At 43.9% G+C, this 18,546-nt stretch overlaps 1 protein-coding gene across 1 annotated transcript in view; it reads left to right on the forward strand.

Moving 5' to 3' along the window:
* Nucleotides 1-18,546, forward strand: part of LOC139530179 (potassium voltage-gated channel subfamily KQT member 1-like) — a 243,770-nt gene extending 225,224 nt beyond the window's left edge. Inside the window, exon 19 of the mRNA XM_071326349.1 lies at nt 16,371-18,546. Coding sequence (XP_071182450.1) covers nt 16,371-16,547 — 177 coding nt within the window. The 3' untranslated portion in view covers nt 16,548-18,546. The remainder of the gene's footprint in view (nt 1-16,370) is intronic.

The following is an 18,546-nucleotide window of genomic DNA, read 5'->3' on the forward strand; positions in this document are numbered from 1 at the left end:
ACCTCCCTTGTTGGGGCACCGTGCATGGTTGGTTGGTAACAGTGTTTTAGCTACCAGCTGCCAACAGGCCTGGTGATTCAGGCGACAGACAGACAGCCAGACAGCCAGAGGGAATCACAGACAGACCTAGCAACAGGTTGCCAGGGTAGGGCCGGGTTTGAAGACCAGGCTGGTGAACAGATGATGCCATGTTTGTCCCATTGAGTCATTGGCATGTTGATGAAGGTGGGGAGAGATGTCAGGAGTCATTGTTACGTTAGTTGAACAAGTTGTTTCCTCGCAACACAATACTAATGGAGTTAGATGAATGTTACGGTTGAAATGCTTATTGTCAATTTCACAGGGAGGTTGACTTTTCTAAGGTTTCATTTCAGATGCAAATTCGCATTGAAGTGTAGTAGTATTGTAAAGGCTCTTTGGAGAAATCATGGTCCTGGAGGAACAGCCGTGTGCGTGTGTCTGGGTGGGTATGCGTGTGTGTGTCCTTGCATGCGCCTGTGTGTGTGTTTGGTGTGTTTGTTGCCACTCTCGTCCCCTGGGCCACCATGCTGGGGACCAGTAAAGAGGGGAGGACTTCCAGCTGTCGCCAAGGACATTTGCTGAAAAAGGCAACTGGCCCAATATTTTACAGGACCTCACTCCCAGGTCCCTAGTTTTATTCCACATCCACAAGGCTTTACTGGCAGATTTGTGAAATAAAATGATTATGATATGTTTTTATGACAGCCAGACTGGAGTGGCATCCTCATGTGTGGTGACAGCTTGATGGAGCCGACTAAATGGGGGGTTGACTCGGTCTGCGAGGACTCATGGAGTTACAATGCAATAGATGTTCTCTTTAATTCTGTGGCTGATAGCAATGTGGTATGCTGTAAGATGCTCCCATTTCCCACACCACGGTGATGATAATAACAAGAGATACCTATATAGGTATATTTATTCACTAACTCACAGGCTCTCATTCAGCGAAAGACTTCCGCGCATCCACATTGCTGTGAGAACAACAGCAACAACAACATGAAAGCTAATCCACTGCTGCCTCAGCAGTCTGACAGGTAACTCATCAGTCAGAACAAGTCTCATAATTCACCTCTTTACCCTGCTACTAGCCTGTTTATCCACCGCGTGTATTTGGTGTTCAGTAACATTTTGCCGACTCCCACATTGCTCAATGTGAAAAACGCTAATGGCCCACCACCGTGATTTCAAAGCCATCGCACGTCTCTCTCCGTCTGAATTGATGTCGAGGTGTTTTTTTTCTCCCTCTACATGAAAGCCGTCACTGTTCCCACACATTCCCCCTCACAGCTCCTCAGTCATGTCCAAACAGGGTGATCAGTAAATCAAATAAACCCCCCCGTCCCTCCAGCTGTCATTCTGTCCGTCTGCTGCACTGTATGTGGGCCCTGAAGGCCCGGGTCAGGGGACTAGGAAAATGGCACTCCCAACAACAGTGCTAAGGAGGGTGGAGTGAGAGAGATGGATGAGGGGCTGAGGGGTGGGGTGGAGAGAGAAAGAGGCCACTCGCCCCATACGGACGCGGATTGTACCTCCTTGTGAAAGTAGCTCTGAAACAAAAGCAGCTTTGAGAGCACGCCTACTCAGTGAAGGAGATTAGGCGGTGGCGAGCGCCTGTCCCTGCCCCCCCTGGAAAGGCTTTGGCACGTGGCAAAGGCCTTGATACTTATCATGTGCGTCAGGTGCTCTCGCTTGGTTTCCTGTTCTTTAAAAAAAACAAAATCCTCCTCCTCCCTCCACCCCACCACCAAATCCCTCTGCTCAAAACCCACACCACCCTCCCTCCACTTCTCCTCCCTTTTCTCCTTTTTACAAATACAAAGAACATATTGTATCTGCCAATGTTAAACTGAATCCATTCGTCTTGGCAGGGGCCGGACGGGCTCTGTGTATCTGAGCTGTGCTCCGTGTGCTTCCAGTTGGCCGTAGTTACTGGTTGGTTGGTCCGATCATTGGTTGGTTGTTGGTGAATTTGATCTGTGCACACACCCATTTTTTGGGATTATTTCTCTCCTGCACTGGATTCAAAATCAACACACAAAACACCTAGATGCATGGTTCAAATCAACACACAAAACACCTAGATGCACGGTTCAAATCAACACACAAAACACCTAGATGCATGGTTCAAATCAACACACAAAACACCTAGATGCATGGTTCAAATCAACACACAAAACACCTAGATGCATGGTTCAAATCAACACACAAAACACCTAGATGCATGGTTCAAATCAACACACAAAACACCTAGATGCATGGTTCAAATCAACACACAAAACACCTAGATGCACGGTTCAAATCAACACACAAAACACCTAGATGCATGGTTCAAATCAACACACAAAACACCTAGATGCACGGTTCAAATCAACACACAACCCTTGAGTCTACACACACATACAATACACACACACACTTTACCCAGATTGTACCAGCTATGTAGCAAAACACACCACACCCTCAGTGTCATGTTTGTCCTGAGGTAATGACAATAACACACACACACATACACTACCCTCTGTATTTATTTGGACAGTGACGCTAGAAAAATGTTTTTGGCTCTGTACTCCAATGCTGCAACCTGGACACAGGAGTAGACGTAACAATGCATGTGAAATGCAAAACGTATGATATGTTACGAATTCCAATGTCTGTGGCTAACGTTAGCTAGGTGGCTAGGTGGCTAACATTAGCTAGGCAAGGGGTTAGGTTTATGGTTAGGGTTAGGGTTAGGAGTTACAGTTAGGGGTTATACACAAAAACTATGTTTCAAGGGAGAATTATGCAGGTCTGATGCCGAAAAATAAAATAAATTATTGCCAACTTCAGCCATATTTTTCTTTTCATTTTGCAAAAATAGTAGTGTGTAGTTCCAGTAGTTATCTACACCACTACATGGCAAAACAGTAATTAACTTCTGAAAACACTACCAAGATAAGAATTGAGTTAAACTACCACCAAGATACTGTAAAATGTAGCTTAATTATTAGTTAACTACATGTAGCTCCCCAACATTACTTCTAGTGTATCAAGTAGTCAAATGTTTTGTATTTGGTCCCATATTCCTAGCGCGCAAGCCAGGACTACATCAAGCTGTGACTCTACAAACTTGTTGGATGCATTTGCAGTTTTGTTTTGGTTGTGTTTCAGGTTATGTTATGCCCAACAGGAACTGAATGGTGGATACTCTATTGTGTCATTTTGAAGTCACTTTTATTGTAAATAAGAATAGAAGATGTTTTGGAACACTTCTACATGAATGTGGATGCTACCATGATAACAGATATGAACATACCCCAAAAATCACGAATAAAGATCTTGTCCCCACAAAAATGCTAACCTCCCCTGTTATTGGTAATGGTGAGATGTTAGAATGTTTTGTTGTAGCCTATGAATGGCATGTCACTCATCATTATTCATGATTCATTCAAGATTTTTCTTGATCATGGAATTATCAAGATTCATTTTGAAATGTTCAGAAACATCTTATCTACTCACTTAGAAAGAAAATTACTCTAGTCATCATTCACCATTCAGTGGGCAAAAACATTACTCAAAACACAACCAAAGCAAACTGCAAACCCATCCAACGAGGATGTAGAGTCACAAGCTTGATGTAGTCATTGTGTACTCAAAATATGGGACCAAATACTAAACTTTTGACTCCTTTGATACACTAAGTGAATATGTCCAAATACTTATGACTTCTTCACATTAGGGGACTAGATACTCAAATCCCAATTGCTGGAGTATAGAGCCAAATGTAAAATATAAGCCTCACTGTCCAAATACATATGGAGTGTACATTCACACACATCAATATACACAAGCGATGAGATATGAGTATCGCATTTCTTTGTCATAACAAATCTCATGACAAACAATCTCTCTCGCAAATAGGAAAGAGACGAGTTGACAAGAGTTAACACACAGAAAGCAGGAAAAACAACGCTCTAAATGACACTGTCTGCTTTGAAGTGAATCTGTCTGTTCTCCCCTCTCCCTCTTCCCTCTCCCTCCTCTCTCCTCCCTCCATTCCTCCCTCTTCCCTCTCCCTCCTCTCTCCTCCCTCCATTCCTCCCTCTTCCCTCCTCTCTCCTCCCTCCATTCCTCCCTCTTCCCTCTCCCTCCTCTCTCCTCCCTCCTCTCTCCTCCCTCCATTCCTCCCTCTCCCTCCTCAGGACCTTTCTGTCCCACGCTCCCAGAGAGGAACGGACATCATAAAACATCTCTCTCGCTTTTTCTCTCCCTCTTTTTCATTCTCTCTCTGTATCTCTCTCTCTCTCTGTCTTCTCTCTCTCTTTGTCTTTCTCTCTCTGTATCTCTCTCTGTCTTCTCTCTCTCTCTTTTTCTTTCTCTCTCTCTGTCTCTCTCTCTGTCTTCTCTCTCTCTCTGTTTTCTCTCTCTGTCTTCTCTCTTTGTCTTCTCTCTCTCTCTGTCTGCTCTCTCTATCTCGCTCTCTCTTCCTTTCTCTCTCTCAGTCTCTCTGTATACTGAGGGAGAAGGCAGATGGCTAGGAAGTTATATGGTACACTAGATCCCATAGGTCATCTGAAGCTTCATCTGCGCTCAGCCTCTCTCCTCGCTCCATTACTCTTCTCAAGGCCTAACCCTGGGAGTCTGGGAGGGCGGCTGCATCTCTCCTCCATTTAAAATGTACAAACATGGCTGGAGACAAAAGCCAACCCCCCTCTGTCCCTCTGTTCCTCCTTCCCTCTAGCCACCCTCCCCTCCTTCTAACCCCCGCCCTTCTGATGACCACAGTGCAGCTTGTTAGTCACACACATAAACATATACACACAGCGAGCCCAGTGTGTGCTCCTGCTGTACATTGTCCATTGTGTGAGATCTCTCTGCTTCTGCTCCAGGAGATGGGGGGAGGTAAGGCTGGGTCAGGGGCCATAGGAGGGGGGATTTCACACAATGAGAATGCAGCCAGGCAGGGCAGCGTAGGCCTGGGCAGAGGGCCCCGAGTAACCCCTCGGCCGAGCCAGGCTCACCTGAACTGACCCCGTGTTGTTATTCCTGTGCAGGGGAAAAGGAAGCTCTACTGACATGCCCTCGGCTTCAGACCCAAGGCCCAGAGACAGTGAGGGAGTGAGAGAGAGAGCCCCTACTGAGGTTGCATGGGGCTGGCTGGGCTGATATGCAGGGGCTCCAGTCCAGGGTCACCAGAGGGAAAATAAATGTCACACATATCACGATGGGCACCGATCGTGACTTGTGGAATTGTTTTCTTTTGCCAATTGTCGCTCCATTTTTTTCCTACTCTCTCCCAATTTTGAAGTGAGATGGAGAGCTACGGCAGTTCAATGACGGAAATCTATTTATTTTAATAGGGCTAACTCCTCTTAGATGCCAGCCCAGTAATAACCTAAAATGAACACAACTTCAACGTCTGAAGAAAATATAATAATAATCTGGATGTTGAAAAGTTGAAATCAGTTTCATTTTCAGTTCTGAATGAAAGCTGAAAAGACATTAACAGATATTGAAAATACTTATTTTTTGGTCATTGATTTCATGTCAAAATTTCAACTGCACACACATTCTCAATTAAATAACCATTTTATCACGATAATAATTGTTCTGTCTATTTAACATAGGAAAGAGGAGCCTCAGAAACGGTTACATAGAGGTTTTTTTCTTGCTATGACTGTGATATGTTGTTATTTATCTACCTCAGCTGAATACACTGACTGTAAGTCACTCTGGATAAGAGTGTCTGCTGAATGACTGAAAATGTAAATGTTTAAACAAACACTTACAAAGCATGCTGGGTATTACTCTAATGAGCTCTGCCCCAAAACAAGTAAAAATGTGGTTGGTCCTGACGAGACCAAATCTGAACGCTTTACTGTTCTCTACTGTGCTCTACTGTATTGTACTGTACTTTACTGTACTATACTCCACTTTTCTTTACTGTACTGTACTGTACACTGCTGTGCTCTGCAGTACTGTACTGTGCTGTCCAAACTTGTGAAACATAAATGTCTATGATTGGGCCAAATCAAGGCCAGTCTGTGGATATTGAAATCAAGGCCAGTCCAGACCAGATCAAATCTGAACCAAACATCAATGTCTACAGTATGTTTGGGCCAAATCATGGCCAGACCGGACCGGACTAAATCTGAACCAAACAGATGTCTATGATTGGTTCAGATTTGGTCCGGTCCCCCCAAAAAAAGACATCGGTCCGTGTTTATTAAGAAGACATTCCTGGAGATGTTGCCGTTCAAACCTGTGTTTAACTCCTGAATAACAGCCTACTTCATAATACCACCCAATAATAGTTCTACATTATAGGTCTAGGATATAAAGCAATTCTCAGCCTAATACTTTCTCATGGATTTGTTGCAATAGAACGTCTCTATTTCTTCGTATCCATGCTATTACTGTATGTTAGTAACATTCATATACTGTAATACCTCAACAGCAGCAAGCCGAGCTCCAACAGATGGCAGTATGAATCACATGATTACACGTGTCAGATAGTTTCCCTGAAGTTCTCCTTCCAGAAACCTTGTTTAGATTAACCTACTGTGTTTGTTCCACTCAGATGGTCAAGCTAGAACAGTTTTCCCCCGAAGCAGCTTCAACACAGAGTAATTATCCATAGTAATTATGCTATTACCCCTCTGGAAAAAAAGAAGCTAAATTTAGACCTGCAGTATTAAATTCTAGCTCGACCCAGCCCAGAAACGGACAGCGTCCGAAATGGGAACTTATTTGCTATATAGTGCACTACTTTTTGACCAGGGCCTATAGACTCTGGTCAAAAGTAGTGCACTATATTGGTACTAGGGTGCCATTTCAGATGCAGACATGGCCTTTATTTGGACTCAAAATGAACCATGCAATTAGACCAGGCAGTCCAGTCTTTTAGTCCAGTCTTTTAGTCCAGTCTTTTAGTCCAGTCTTTTAGTCCAGTCTGTGAGCAGGAGGAGATATGCTAGATGTGCTAATTAACTGTGACAAGAACTACTATAATTTTAGGCAGGTTTTTATTTATTTTGTTTATTTTTGCTGTGTGATAACTGGTGTTTAGTAGGCTGACTAGGGTCACACATGAGTATGAATTGGACAGACCTAGGTCCAAACTGTGACAAGCCTGAGCTCTGGACTGAACTGACTGCTTTGCTGTTGTTGTTGTCGTCAAACAAACTCAAACGAACAAAGAACGGGGCATTTGGCGTTCAACAGTGTTTAGCGGCTGGGTGAGGCTGCTCTGCAGATAATACAGCTGGTCCCAGGGAAGGGGCAGGAGGTAAGCCAGGAACGGAAGGGTGTTCCTCCGTCAACACAGCCATTGGGTTCTGGTCCCCTGTCCCCAGTTGGTCCCCACTAAGCCCACGTTCCCCCCACTGCTGTCCCCCTGTGAAGAGACACTTTGGGACAGACAGGGTTGCAGAGAGAGGGTTGGGCCTCTATAGGTCTCAGAACAGTGTTTCCCCTACTATTGGTTAGGCTTGATAGGGTGGGGTCCCAGCCTAGCTTTGTTGTCCCCCTCCTAAACAAATTTGGCCCATGTAGTTTCAGTTAAACATTCAATTGAAAATGTTTGTGTTTTTCAGGCTGCTGTGTTATCCTAAGGGCTTTGGTGCCCCGCCCTATATATAAAACAGATTGTGCCACATAGTATGAGTGGGGCGGGTAGGCTGTCTGGTGGTTTGTACCATGTGTTGTTTAGGAGGGTGGGGTGGGTGGGTTGGGGACAGCTGAAGCATCACCTGTCCATGTATCACATGTCCTTTGACACAGTGAGGCAGACAGCGTTGTCACCAGCCATCCCTGCCCCTCCACAGTGACACAATCCCAGCAGCGGTCAGTCAGTCACACACCCTTCTATGTTGCCTGCCACTGCCTACCCTGGGTTGAAGTTGCCAGCAGGCATAGATCTAGGATCAGTGTAATGGAGGTGGTTTGATAAGCACCTTGCCTGAGACCAGACGACTTGTGTAAGCTCCCTGAGCTAACACCTATTATGCTAGGGTAAGAGTTGACTAGGATGTGGACACGAAGCTAGGGTTAGGATTAGGGTTGTAGGTGAGGCTAGGGTGAGAGTTGACTAGGGTGTGGACACGAAGCTAGGGTTAGGATTAGGGTTGTAGGTGAGGGTAAGAGTTGACTGGGATGTGGACACGAAGCTAGGGTTAGGATTAGGGTTGTAGGTGAGGGTAAGGGTTGACTAGGATGTGGACACGAAGCTAGGGTTAGGATTAGGGTTGTAGTTGAGGCTAGGGTGAGAGTTGACTAGGATGTGGACACGAAGCTAGGGTTAGGATTAGGGTTGTAGGTGAGGCTAGGGTGAGAGTTGACTAGGATGTGGACACGAAGCTAGGGTTAGGATTAGGGTTGTAGGTGAGGGTAAGAGTTGACTGGGATGTGGACACGAAGCTAGGGTTAGGATTAGGGTTGTAGGTGAGGGTAAGGGTTGACTAGGATGTGGACACGAAGCTAGGGTTAGGATTAGGGTTGTAGTTGAGGCTAGGGTGAGAGTTGACTAGGATGTGGACACGAAGCTAGGGTTAGGATTAGGGTTGTAGGTGAGGGTAAGAGTTGACTGGGATGTGGACACGAAGCTAGGGTTAGGATTAGGGTTGTAGTTGAGGCTAGGGTGAGAGTTGACTAGGATGTGGACACGAAGCTAGGGTTAGGATTAGGGTTGTAGTTGAGGCTAGGGTGAGGGTTGACTGGGATGTGGACACGAAGCTAGGGTTAGGATTAGGGTTGTAGTTGAGGCTAGGGTAAGAGTTGACTAGGATGTGGACACGAAACTAGGGTTAGGATTAGGGTTGTAGTTGAGGCTAGGGTAAGAGTTGACTAGGATGTGGACACGAAACTAGGGTTAGGATTAGGGTTGTAGTTGAGGCTAGGGTAAGAGTTGACTAGGATGTGGACACGAAGCTAGGGTTAGGATTAGGGTTGTAGTTGAGGCTAGGGTAAGAGTTGACTAGGATGTGGACACGAAACTAGGGTTAGGATTAGGGTTGTAGTTGAGGCTAGGGTAAGAGTTGACTAGGATGTGGACACGAAGCTAGGGTTAGGATTAGGGTTGTAGTTGAGGCTAGGGTAAGAGTTGACTAGGATGTGGACACGAAGCTAGGGTTAGGATTAGGGTTGTAGTTGAGGCTAGGGTAAGAGTTGACTAGGATGTGGACACGAAGCTAGGGTTAGGATTAGGGTTGTAGTTGAGGCTAGGGTAAGAGTTGACTAGGATGTGGACACGAAGCTAGGGTTAGGATTAGGGTTGTAGTTGAGGCTAGGGTGAGGGTTGACTAGGATGTGGACACGAAGCTAGGGTTAGGATTAGGGTTGTAGTTGAGGCTAGGGTAAGAGTTGACTAGGATGTGGACACGAAACTAGGGTTAGGATTAGGGTTGTAGTTGAGGCTAGGGTAAGAGTTGACTAGGATGTGGACACGAAGCTAGGGTTAGGATTAGGGTTGTAGTTGAGGCTAGGGTAAGAGTTGACTAGGATGTGGACACGAAGCTAGGGTTAGGATTAGGGTTGTAGTTGAGGCTAGGGTGAGGGTTGACTGGGATGTGGACACGAAGCTAGGGTTAGGATTAGGGTTGTAGTTGAGGCTAGGGTAAGAGTTGACTAGGATGTGGACACGAAGCTAGGGTTAGGATTAGGGTTGTAGTTGAGGCTAGGGTAAGAGTTGACTAGGATGTGGACACGAAGCTAGGGTTAGGATTAGGGTTGTAGTTGAGGCTAGGGTAAGAGTTGACTAGGATGTGGACACGAAGCTAGGGTTAGGATTAGGGTTGTAGTTGAGGCTAGGGTAAGAGTTGACTAGGATGTGGACACGAAACTAGGGTTAGGATTAGGGTTGTAGTTGAGGCTAGGGTAAGAGTTGACTAGGATGTGGACACGAAGCTAGGGTTAGGATTAGGGTTGTAGTTGAGGCTAGGGTAAGAGTTGACTAGGATGTGGACACGAAGCTAGGGTTAGGATTAGGGTTGTAGTTGAGGCTAGGGTAAGAGTTGACTAGGATGTGGACACGAAGCTAGGGTTAGGATTAGGGTTGTAGTTGAGGCTAGGGTAAGAGTTGACTAGGATGTGGACACGAAGCTAGGGTTAGGATTAGGGTTGTAGTTGAGGCTAGGGTAAGAGTTGACTAGGATGTGGACACGAAGCTAGGGTTAGGATTAGGGTTGTAGTTGAGGCTAGGGTAAGAGTTGACTAGGATGTGGACACGAAGCTAGGGTTAGGATTAGGGTTGTAGTTGAGGCTAGGGTAAGAGTTGACTAGGATGTGGACACGAAGCTAGGGTTAGGATTAGGGTTGTAGTTGAGGCTAGGGTAAGAGTTGACTAGGATGTGGACACGAAGCTAGGGTTAGGATTAGGGTTGTAGTTGAGGCTAGGGTAAGAGTTGACTAGGATGTGGACACGAAGCTAGGGTTAGGATTAGGGTTGTAGTTGAGGCTAGGGTAAGAGTTGACTAGGATGTGGACACGAAGCTAGGGTTAGGATTAGGGTTGTAGTTGAGGCTAGGGTAAGAGTTGACTAGGATGTGGACACGAAGCTAGGGTTAGGATTAGGGTTGTAGTTGAGGCTAGGGTAAGAGTTGACTAGGATGTGGACACGAAGCTAGGGTTAGGATTAGGGTTGTAGTTGAGGCTAGGGTAAGAGTTGACTAGGATGTGGACACGAAGCTAGGGTTAGGATTAGGGTTGTAGTTGAGGCTAGGGTAAGAGTTGACTAGGATGTGGACACGAAGCTAGGGTTAGGATTAGGGTTGTAGTTGAGGCTAGGGTAAGAGTTGACTAGGATGTGGACACGAAGCTAGGGTTAGGATTAGGGTTGTAGTTGAGGCTAGGGTAAGAGTTGACTAGGATGTGGACACGAAGCTAGGGTTAGGATTAGGGTTGTAGTTGAGGCTAGGGTAAGAGTTGACTAGGATGTGGACACGAAGCTAGGGTTAGGATTAGGGTTGTAGTTGAGGCTAGGGTAAGAGTTGACTAGGATGTGGACACGAAGCTAGGGTTAGGATTAGGGTTGTAGTTGAGGCTAGGGTAAGAGTTGACTAGGATGTGGACACGAAGCTAGGGTTAGGATTAGGGTTGTAGTTGAGGCTAGGGTAAGAGTTGACTAGGATGTGGACACGAAGCTAGGGTTAGGATTAGGGTTGTAGTTGAGGCTAGGGTAAGAGTTGACTAGGATGTGGACACGAAGCTAGGGTTAGGATTAGGGTTGTAGTTGAGGCTAGGGTAAGAGTTGACTAGGATGTGGACAAAAAGCTACACTGAAAAAAATGAAGGTTCTTAAACTGTTCTTCCTCAGAGCTTAAGCGGTTAGTGTTGGTGTTCAAAATTAGAGTTGAACCAAAACCACACCCATCGTTATCATCTTTCCCAGCATGCTCTATTGCAGGTAGATTTTTTTTTATTGTTTGTTTCAATATCTACGTTTTTGCATATACATTGATTGAGTAATTAATCTTATGCTACTCAAATATAAATAACATAAATCTTTCTAAACTATTCCAATCTGTTACTTGGACTTATTGCAACCATTAGTGATACTGAAATGTTTTTTCCAGTTTAGATGTTTAAGATAGTCTCATATCTTACTCTTCCCATACCTGGCAGTCATTCTAAATGTAAATTGCGGGTGAATAGAAATTCAAAATGTTGAATATCCCCACTCTGGCTGGATTCTAATAGGAATTACACATCACTTTGCAAACCTGTGACTTGCAGGCCTGATGTGGCCTGCAAGCTATGAGTTTCAGGTCACTGCATTATGGTAAAACAAGGTCCTTAAAATAAGTCCTTACGAAATATGTATTGTCTTAAATAATTACATTTTAAAAACAACATATTATTCACTTAGGCCTCACTTGGTGAAGGCCACAGGACAGAGCATGAATGAATGCAACAACCATGTCTCTGTCTCTAGCAAACACAGTCATGGCTGGTACTGGTAACTCTTAAATTCACTCAAGGCACCCTGGGAAATATACAAACAAGGCAACCTTACAGCAGGACTATTCAATTACGGTCCTGGAAGGCCGAAACATTTCTGGTTTTGGATTTTAGTACGGTTCTTCAAAGAACCATCCTATTTATGGTTCTTCAGAAACCTTAAAATATTTCCCCTATTGCATCGCTCTCCAGAACCTTATTTGGTTCCAACTCGCACCTTTATTTTTTAGAGTGTAGAATTAGGGTTAGGGTTGTTATTGAGGCTAGAGTTAGGGTTGAACCAGAATGTGGACATGAAGCTAGGGTTAAGGTTAGGGTTGGATTTAAGGCCCCGGAAAAGGAGGAAAAGCACAGTAACAAGAAAAGCTTGTCCATAAACCTAACCATAACCCTAGCTTCAACCCTAACCCTGTTCAGAACTCTAGCTCCAGCTCTAACCCTAACCCTGTTCAGGATTTTAACCCTAACCCAGTTTAGCCCAGATATATGCTAAAAACCATAGGCGTGTTGAGAAGTATAAATGACTGCCGACATGTTTATGATACTGTTGTATGTTCTGCCCACAGACTAGGGAGCATGTGGTCTATCTTCTTAACACGGCTATTTAGGTCATGATTAACATTGTAGTCTAATCCAAGGCTTGTTCTAACCTTTTGTTATTTTGCTTCCTTCCTACTTTGATGATTATATGATGCCTGACTGAATCATCGCTGTGGGGGGGATCTTATTGTATGTGATTTAATATGCTTCATCCATGGTTTCATATCCCAATAACGATGAGTGATACCCAATGTCCTGGTCTACTATAAAAGTGTCATGGCTGTCAAGCACACACACTCAAAGATGGATAAGAGGAGCCTAATCCTCAACACAAAAAAATACCAGTGAAGTCTGCAATGTGAATTTCAGACAAAATACTGCATGGTTCCTCACTATCAGTTATGACTGGAATGAGAGTCTACAAATTCCTGTCTGTCTGTTGTATGAGATGCCATGGCCCGTTCATGTACTTTGATGTACTTTTCTCTTCCCTTCAACTTCATCAGGATCCATTACCAGGTGCCTCAATGACTATAGAGTTTGCCAGCTTGTAGTCCTAAAAAACGGAAATTACTTACCTCTGGTAAGTAAAAATGAATGGGGAAAGACTAGGGTTTTGGGATAAGTGCAGAAAATAAGGTCTGAGGTTAACACAGGCTTAGGAGATCGTATACGTTTTGTTCTATAAGATAATAGCAGTCAGTTTACATGAACTTTATGAATTATGAAGCCTTTATGTGCTTTTTCTGATTACATAAATGCTTCAGAATTCACAAAATGTGACGTTAGCTGAGGAAGATGATGTCATGGAACAAAACGTATCAGATCTCCTAAGCCTGTGTTTACCTCAGACCTTATTTTCTGCACTTATCCAAAAACCTTACAAAAACTCCATTCATTTCCCCATAGGCTTTGTCCAATGAACGTAACTCATGTATATAACACGAGTTAGTTCCTACAAAAAGACGCCATTACTATTGGTCTCTATTGCATTTATCAGGTTAACAAGTAGTGTTGAGTGAAGCCTAAGATAGTGCCTTCCTGAAAAGATAACTGGATAACTCAGATATAAAGACGCAAAGCATTGCAGTAAAGATCTGTAAAAACTCATTGATGTTCAGAAAGGTGTGTGCACACGAGTGTGTGTCTGTGTGTCGGCAGACAGTCTGGGTTAGTAATAGAAAGAAGTCGCCTGGTGGAGATGCAATGTCCCTATCTATTGGGTGACAGACACACCCCTGTTTACAGTTGAAACACCATGTCAACAGTAGCCATGCAGCCACAGCTCCGTGTGTGTGTGTGCGTGTGCGTGGGTGCGTGCGCGCGCGCGCTAAGAGCCCTCCCACTCCTGGATCACTGAACCGGCCCAGCTGCTTTAATGAGTGGTTTTAGTAGGTAGACCATGACAGATAGACAAACATGTCATTATACGCCACTGGTCTGTCATTGGGATGGGGTCATATTAGAGACCTGGCACCGCGGACAAAAGAAAGGCACAAACTCAGGGACACTCCTCAACTGCTGCACCCATTTAAATGCCCTCACTGATTGACTCTAGTCACGCACATATAATTACTAGATTTCTACTAGATGGGCCAGCTGCAAAGTCAAAATTGGCTATATACTGTAAAATTTCATAAACAATGTAAGGTTAGGGCTAGGCATAAGTTTAGAAGTGTGGTTAAGTTTAGGGTTCAAGTTTTATTGTCACATGCACAATTACAGTGAAATACTTCACTTGCAAGCTCTACCCAATAGTGCAGTAATCAATATCAAAATAGTGTAACTAAAACTATAAAAATGTATACTGTACAGTGCCTTCGGAAAGTATTCAGACCCCTCTACTTTTCCCACATTTTGTTACACTACAGCCTTATTCTAAAATGGATTACATAAAAATAATTCCTCAGCAATTTACAAACAATACCCCATAAGGAAAAAGTTAAAACAGGTATTTAGAATTTTGTGCAAATTGAAAAAAAAAAAAAGCAGAAACACCTGATTTACATAAGTATTGCTATGAGATTTGAAATTGAGCTCAGGTGCATCCTGTTTCCATTGATCATCCTTGAGATGTTTCTACAACTTGATTGTAATTCACCTGTGGTACATTCAATTGTTTGGACAATCGCAGTTGACAGTGCATGTCAGAGCAAAAATCAAGCCATGCGGTTGAAGGAATTGTCCGTAGAGCTCCGAAACAGCATTGTGTCGAGGCACAGATCTGGGGAAGGGTACCAAAACATTTCTGCAGCATTTAATGTCCCCAAGAACACAGTGGCCTCAATCATTCTTAAATGGAAGAAGTTTGGAACCGCCAAGACTCTTCTTAGATCTGTTCGCCCGGCCAAACTGAGCAATCGGGGGAAAAGGGCCTCGGTCAGGCGACTCCCGCAAAAAACCAGTCTCAACGTCAACAGTTAAGAGGCGACTCCGAGATGCTGGCCTTCAAGGCAGAGTTCCTCTGTCCAGTGTCTGTGTTCTTTTGCCCATCTTAATCTTTTATTTTTATTGGCCAGTCTGAGATATGGCTTTTTCTTTGCAACTCTGCCTAGAAGGCCAGCATCCCGGAGTCGCCTCTTCACTGTTGACGTTGACACTGGTGTTTTGCGGGTACTATTTAACGAAGCTGCCAGTTGAGGACTTGTGAGGCGTCTGTTTCTCAAACTAGACACTCTAATGTACTTGTCCTCTTGCTCAGTTGTGCACCGGGGCCTCCCACTCCTCTTTCTATTCTGGTTAGAGCCAGTTTGCTCTGTTCTGTGAAGGGTGTAGTACACAGCGTTGTACGAGATCTTCAGTTTCTTGGCAATTTCTCGCATGGAATATCCTTCATTTCTCAGAACAAGAATAGACTGATGAGTTTCAGAAGAAAGGTCTTTGTTTCTGGCCATTTTGAGCCTGTAATCAAACCCACAAATGCTGACGCTCCAGATACTCAACTAGTAAAGAAGGCCAGATTTATTGCTTCTTCAATCAGGACAACAGTTTTCAGCTGTGCTAACATAATTGCAAAAGGGTTTCCTAATGATCAATTAGCCTTTTAAAAGGATAAACTTGTATTAGCTAACACAACGTGCCATTGGAACACAGGAGTGACGGTTGCTGATAATGGGCTTCTGTACGCCTATGTAGATATTCCATTAAAAATCTGCCGTTTCCAGCCTAAATAGTCATTACAACATTAACAATGTCTACACTGTATTTCAGATCAATTTGATGTTATTTTAATGGACAATTTTTTTTTGCTTCTCTTTCAAAAACAAGGACATTTCTAAGTGACCCCAATCTTTTGAATGGTGGTGTGTATAATAAAGAAAACACGAGAAATAAGAGAGAGAGCTATATACAGGGTCAGCGCTAATACCAAATGTACAATGTGCAGGGATACTGGAGTATTTGAAGTAGATATGTACATATAGGCGGGATTAGGAGAAAGTGATTGATAGCAGAATAAATCATATTAATAGTAAACTAGCAGCATAAGCAGCAGCATAAGTGGTGGGTGGGAGTGTGGTGGTGGTGAGTGTGTATCTAAGTGTAACGGTGTGAGTGAGGGTGTGTGTGTGCAAGAGTTACAGTATAGGTGTGATAGGTAGATATACATGTAGACAGGGCTGGAAAGTGACTGGTAGCAGGAATATATAAATACTTGTGGTAATAAGGCTAGGGTTCGGTTTAAAATCAGATTGTATGACTAGTAACTACCCTGCAGAGCTGCCTCCAGTACATGAGTTATCTCAATAAATGCCAACCTGCCAGTCAAGCATGTGTATAATATGGCCGTCTCTGTTGTTTGTTAAATATCCTCCCTGTAGTCACCCATCCTACAACATGTGCCCTTCTGTTGTTTATTTTGTGTGTTGTATAAATAGATATACCAGATGGATCATAAGATGGAGGCAGTGCTGAAGATCTTGGTGGACCAGTACAAGCCCAAGGCAGAGCTGCTCCTGAGGGCCCCGGCCCCTCCACCCCCAGCCCCCTACAGCTCCCGCATCAGCATCGTGAGACGTCAGAGCATCGGCGTCAGCTTGGAAGAGGGGCGGTGATGTCACAGTGGACAGACAGGCGCCAGTGATGGAACCACCAGGGGCTAGGACCAGGCATGAGATATTAGCTGCTTGGCCAGGAGGGCACAGACTCGAATAAAGAAAAAGGGAGTACTCCTCTTACTTCATTAGGAAGGTGGTGTAGTTTGGCTACTCATACATGTAGTACCCCATGCTACACTTTGTCTCATAACCCCCGAAACGTTTATGTCACTGTCTTTGACCTCTGACCTTAGAGAGAGAATGTGAACAAGTCAACTCCTGCTTCTGTTCCCCTCTGGTGAAGAGGTGGGCTTGTCTGAAAGTTACGGGAGGTAGAGAACGTTGAGAGGTAACATCGCAGCAGTATACTGACAGCCGCAGGCATACAGTCATGCCGTCCATCCTCCGTCCCCCACATCATGGTGAACGGGCATATGGGGTTCTCCTCTTCTTCAGAAGTTTTTTCTCTCTATCTCCCATAGCAACACTATGAAAACCTGCTACTGAAACTTCCACAGCATAGAGTGTAGGGAAAGCACACATCATTTCCTTTTAGTTACATAAGATTAGCCTGCCACTTTCACTCCTCTGTAAATAGTCACATAAGCTATGCTAATGTATTCAACTGTATTCATTCAGTGAGGCACATCAGAGCACTGATTATTATGATCATTTCCAAGCAAACCAACACATTAATGACATTATTAGGAGCATTCACTAAAGACCACAGCAGACCAGAAGTCTCACAGAGGAATTCTTCAAATCCCACTGATGATCTTGGCACCATAAAAACCTAAATACAGCACCACTATTTCCATATAGCCACCAATTCATCTCAGCTTACTGTATTTAGGCCTGGCGTATGTTTGTAGGTAGTTATCAAGTGACATAGAGAAGGACCAGGAGATTATCTGTTGACTTTGCCCGGAGTGTGTGTCTGTTAGTGGCTGGGCCTGTGCTGCTGGAGCAGAGGGGAGAAAAAGGTCTGCAGGAACTAATCTGGCGCTGATTTATGGCTACGGTTAAGCTAATAAAAATAGCAAAACAGCCGTGACAAGGCAGAGTGCAGTATTACAGAAATACAGTGATAGAAAGAACAGTATAGGGAGTTATGGTACGGCCTTTTGCAGTTGACTCAACACCCCGTGCCAAGATTTTCACTCGGATATTCCTATGAACCACTTCACCCCCCACCCTTCTTCATGCTAAAACATTTTTATTTTCCTTCTTTGGACTCCAACTGCTGTATGCAATTTGAAATGAATTTGCCCCATTAGAGAGCTGATTATTTTTCATTCTCTTTCTAATTAAGTGCTGAATTCCTGGTAAGGGGAGATTACTCTGTGTGTGAGTTAACTAATGAAAATAAATACTGGAAAAATGTGTACAATTTAAACAGTAGGCTTACATAATTTTGTGTGAAGTCCCTGAAATATTAGGCTACCATTAAGACAGAGAGATGTACCGGGCTTCGATTTCAAAGCCATTTAAAGCATTTGAATAGAAAGAATGCTTCTCTTTTAGTTTCTCACATATTTCTCGACGGCCGGGACCCAGCTGGGTTTAGCCAGTAGAAAATATTTTTTTAAATAACCAAGCTATGAATGCAAGCCCTTCCATTATTATAGTATGCACATTCTTCAAATGAGAGAGAGAGAGCGAGAGAGAGAGAGCGAGAGAGAGAGAGAGAGAGAGAGAGAGAGAGAGAGAGAGAGAGAGAGACTCTCCACTACTAGTATATATTTTATTATTTTGCTGTGGTTGAAGATTAGTTGTATGTATTTTCTATTAACAGGTTGCTTTTTAAAGCAAGTTTCTTTGAGATAACTGCACCACATATATCTGGCTGTCCTGTATAGTTTTATAAGAGTTGTGTATAATAACATTGCCTCATATTTATTATCATGTGGAACGATCAACCTGGGAAGTCTCCTGGTCTGTTGAGAGATGATGAGAAACAAAGAGTGTTTTAAAACGGATTGGAATGACTGTAAATTATATTCACAACCCTCTGTAA

The sequence above is a fragment of the Salvelinus alpinus genome, chromosome 9 (genome assembly GCF_045679555.1).
Source record: "Salvelinus alpinus chromosome 9, SLU_Salpinus.1, whole genome shotgun sequence".
NCBI classification, from domain to species: domain Eukaryota; kingdom Metazoa; phylum Chordata; class Actinopteri; order Salmoniformes; family Salmonidae; genus Salvelinus; species Salvelinus alpinus.